We start from the raw sequence: 3,626 nt of genomic DNA, 5'->3' as shown, positions 1-3,626 counted from the left end.
TTTGTCTGCAATGATTAGACATGTTTTTTATTATTGTCATTAGTGATTATCTCAATTTCGGCTAAAAGAATTGACAAAATCCTACAAACTGTGCCTTTAATCTGTAAATGGTAAAAGTAGTCGTTGTTCAGCTGATGTTTTTATTTGTATACTAATTTTTTTAACTAGTATTTATTTGTAAATGTGGAATTTTTGTATTTATTGCAATATAATTCAATAGTGTGAAAATTAATGCTTTGTATTATTATTTATTTGTCAAAAATGGCAAATTAGATTGTTTTTATTTTGGCGGGAAAGCGACCTTTAACCACGTTTGTGATTGTGTAGATTGAGGCACGTCGGCGTCCAGGTCRTCAGCGACTTCTCGACACGGAAACGACTCCAGCAAGATTCATCCTCACAGAGAAGGTCTGAGACCACCTCCAGATGATTCAAACCACCTGCTGTCATCTTAGCATCCTCACAACTTTTATTTTCCTCCTTTTTCTCAGGCCTTTCTCCACGGAACAGTCTGGAGGTTTTAACGCCTGAAATCCCCGGAGAGAAGGACCGAGGAAACTGCATTACGTCGCTGCAGCTCCACCCCAAAGGCTGGGCCACGCTCATCCGCTGCTCYAGCAACATGGACGACCAGGAGGTGAGAACCATGACTGCTATCCCAGCAAAAACATCTTCTTCTTTCAGCTGTTCCCTTTTTACGCATCGTCACAGCAACTCATCTTCCTCTGTTTTACGCTCTGGTCCTCACTGTAGCTACCTCCATGTTCTCTCTAAAGCCTCTTCTCCATTGTCATCTCACACAAACTGGTTCATATTATTGGGGCGGCTGTGACAGAGTGGTTAGGGTAGTCGTCYTGTAACCGGTGGGTTGCTGGTTCGATCCCCTGGTCCAGCTGTCTCAGTCGTCGTGTCCTTGGGCAAGACATCTCACCTGCCTCGCCTACTGTTGGTGGCGTAGTATGGCAGCCCTGTCACACTAGACAACTTATGAAACATTTTTTATRTCTAAATTCCTAATAAAAGTTATATTTGTCTCTTGCAGTGGACGTGCGTGTACGAGTTCCAAGAGGGAGCGCCCACTCGGCCACTGGTCTCCCCCCGCTGCTCCCTCCGTCTCACCCACTACATCGAGGAGGCCAACGTGGGCCGGGGCTACATTAAAGAGCTGTGCTTCAGTCCCGACGGGCGGCTCATCTGCTCCCCCTACGGCTACGGCGTGCGCCTGCTGGCTTTCAACGAGCGCTGCGGCGAGCTGGCCGACTGCCTGCCGGTTCAGACCAGCTGCCTGCGGGAGATCCGCTCCATCTACTCGCACAGCGACGTGGTGCTCACCACCAAGTTCTCCCCGACGCACTGCCAGCTGGCCTCGGGCTGCCTCAGTGGGCGCGTGGCCCTTTACCAACCCAAGTTTTAACGTCTCGTGCGGTCAAAGAACCGAGCTCTGCAGACCTGGGTGAAGAAGCATTTTAACGCGAGGGGAAAAAGTCTGAAGCATCTTTATAAGCAAATTTCTGCAGCGTTCTAATGTTCWTGCAATGATATATTCTCTTATTTCAGGCTACCATCTGTGCAGATGCAGGTATTTATCATTAAAGTAAAAGTTATTCTAAAGACTTTTAACAGATGTACTGTAGCTGAAAGCAAACACTCCTGTGCTGAAACCTTAGCCTTTGGTTTCAGGTGCTCAGTGGACTTCTTCATATGCAGATATTTTCAATAATAAGTGCTTCAGTTACCTTTTAATAAGCTTGTATTCTTCTGAGCCATGCTTCGTATCTAGACCCAGGTCTGCAGCTGTTAGTGGACCGCTTGTTTAGGTGCTAGCTGTTATCAGACAGCCACTGACAGGAAGTGGGCGGGGTTAATTAAAGACTTCAGCTCAGGGGCTGCCTGCCAGGATGCAGCAGTGGACAGACGCAGCCTCCCGGAGTTGACGGGGAAATAAAAACCTTCCAGAAGCGCTCTAAGATGTTGATTGTTCTGTAGGCTTCTGTCCAGACTGATAAAGAAGACTCTGATTCTTGATGCAGCATAATAGTTGGGCCACAACTTTTTTTCCCTTTTTTTTCCCCCACACAGCAGAAAACTTGTGACTTTTTCATTTGAGACTCTGCACATCCTGGTGTCACCGTCTCAGGAGGACAACACTAATGATGCAAACAGATCAGTGGATTCTGGAGACACACACTCCTGTGCTCGCTGTCGATCGTCATGATTGGATGCTGCACCTGGTGCCGCTCTTGCTGCTTTGCTCATTGCCTTTTTTGCCACAGATGCTGCTTCTCTGCTCATACAATCTGATTTCAAGGGACCCCCCCCCACACACACACACACACACACACACACACCTTCCTCTTTTACCCACCCCCTGTTCTGTCCTCTTCATCGTCACCGATGTGTTTACCAGTTTTATTGGTGTGTTATTGTTGGCACTAACTGTAACATTGCGTATGATCTGATAATGCAGTCACTTATTGCCTTTTTTTTTTGAAGCACACTTTAGGCTGTATTAATCTGGAATCACATTTTCTACACAGTTTATTGTTTTTTGTTTGTTTTGTTTCTCTTAAACACATGAATGGAAATTTCACGCTTGGCTCTGTACAAACACAATATCACTTAAAATGATTAATTTCTTCCACTAAATACAAGTTGTGGTTGTTTTTATTTCTACATATTTTTTCACGTGGAGCTTTAATGCTCCTCCAGAATGATTTCTGCTTGTCTTTTTTTTTTTATTATTATAATTAAAGCAGAAGTATTTGTTGGGGACAAATTCCTCCTGCAGATTCAGTCAAGTGTCTCTAACTTGTCTGGCTTTAATAGTTTCAACTGTCAGTATCCTGAAATTTGATTGCACAGGTTATTCTAAAAAAAAATTCCATATTTTTTGTTTATTTTTTAGTCAGTGGTTTGTTTTGGCTGAAGACTCCGTATTGTTTAAAATATACAGGATAAAAGTTTTCCCAGCAACCAGTTGTATGCTTTCCTGCCACTTTACCTGGTTTTGTTACATTTGTGCATTGTGGGAGTGAAAGTGACCACAACAAATGAGCTGCTCAGACAGCTAGGCCCTGTTCAGACCTCACACTGAAGATCAGATCTGGGCAATTTGCTTGCGAGTGGTCAGCTCAGATTGAGAGCGTTCAAGCCTAACAGAAAAAATCTGGACTCAAGAGCAACATCACACAGTGTCACCATCAGAATTAACAAAACGCTGCTCTGTTGACAGCCTACAGGAACCACAGCAGCTCTAAAAACACTCGGAACAAGAAGAAGAAACTCACCGTGCAGCAGCATGGGAACTCACTCTGATGGATAAATTTCTGACAAAACTGACTTTATTTATTTATTTTTTAGAAGGAGAAAACCACTAGTTCAGGGGTGGGCAATCCTGGTCTTCGAGGGCCGCAGCCCTGCATGTTTTACTTTTTTCTCTGCTCAAACACCTGATTTGAATGAATGTGTGATTATCAGGCTTCTGCAGTACGGAGGACCAAAACTGACATAATTAAAAATAAAAGCAGAAATATATAAATTGACTAGTACATAAATACACTTATAGTACACCAATATAATTCAAAAAGGAGAATTTTAATATGTATATATACACACACACACACACA

The 3,626-nt window shown here is 43.6% G+C and overlaps 1 protein-coding gene across 1 annotated transcript in view; it reads left to right on the top strand.

The window, feature by feature from the left end:
• The window catches only part of wdr32 (WD repeat domain 32), a gene marked incomplete at its 5' end in the record, with an annotated part of 7,891 nt that extends 5,752 nt beyond the window's left edge, over positions 1 to 2,139 (top strand). Inside the window, 3 exon segments of the mRNA XM_014018038.1 lie at positions 328 to 408; positions 492 to 637; positions 1,043 to 2,139. Coding sequence (XP_013873492.1) covers positions 328 to 408; positions 492 to 637; positions 1,043 to 1,414 — 599 coding nt within the window. The 3' untranslated portion in view covers positions 1,415 to 2,139.
• Positions 2,140 to 3,626: the final 1,487 nt, after the last annotated feature.

This window comes from Austrofundulus limnaeus, unplaced genomic scaffold (genome assembly GCF_001266775.1).
Source record: "Austrofundulus limnaeus strain Quisiro unplaced genomic scaffold, Austrofundulus_limnaeus-1.0 Scaffold181, whole genome shotgun sequence".
NCBI lineage: Eukaryota > Metazoa > Chordata > Actinopteri > Cyprinodontiformes > Rivulidae > Austrofundulus > Austrofundulus limnaeus.
Note: the sequence above shows the minus strand (reverse complement) of the source record. Positions and strands in the feature narration are given on the sequence as shown.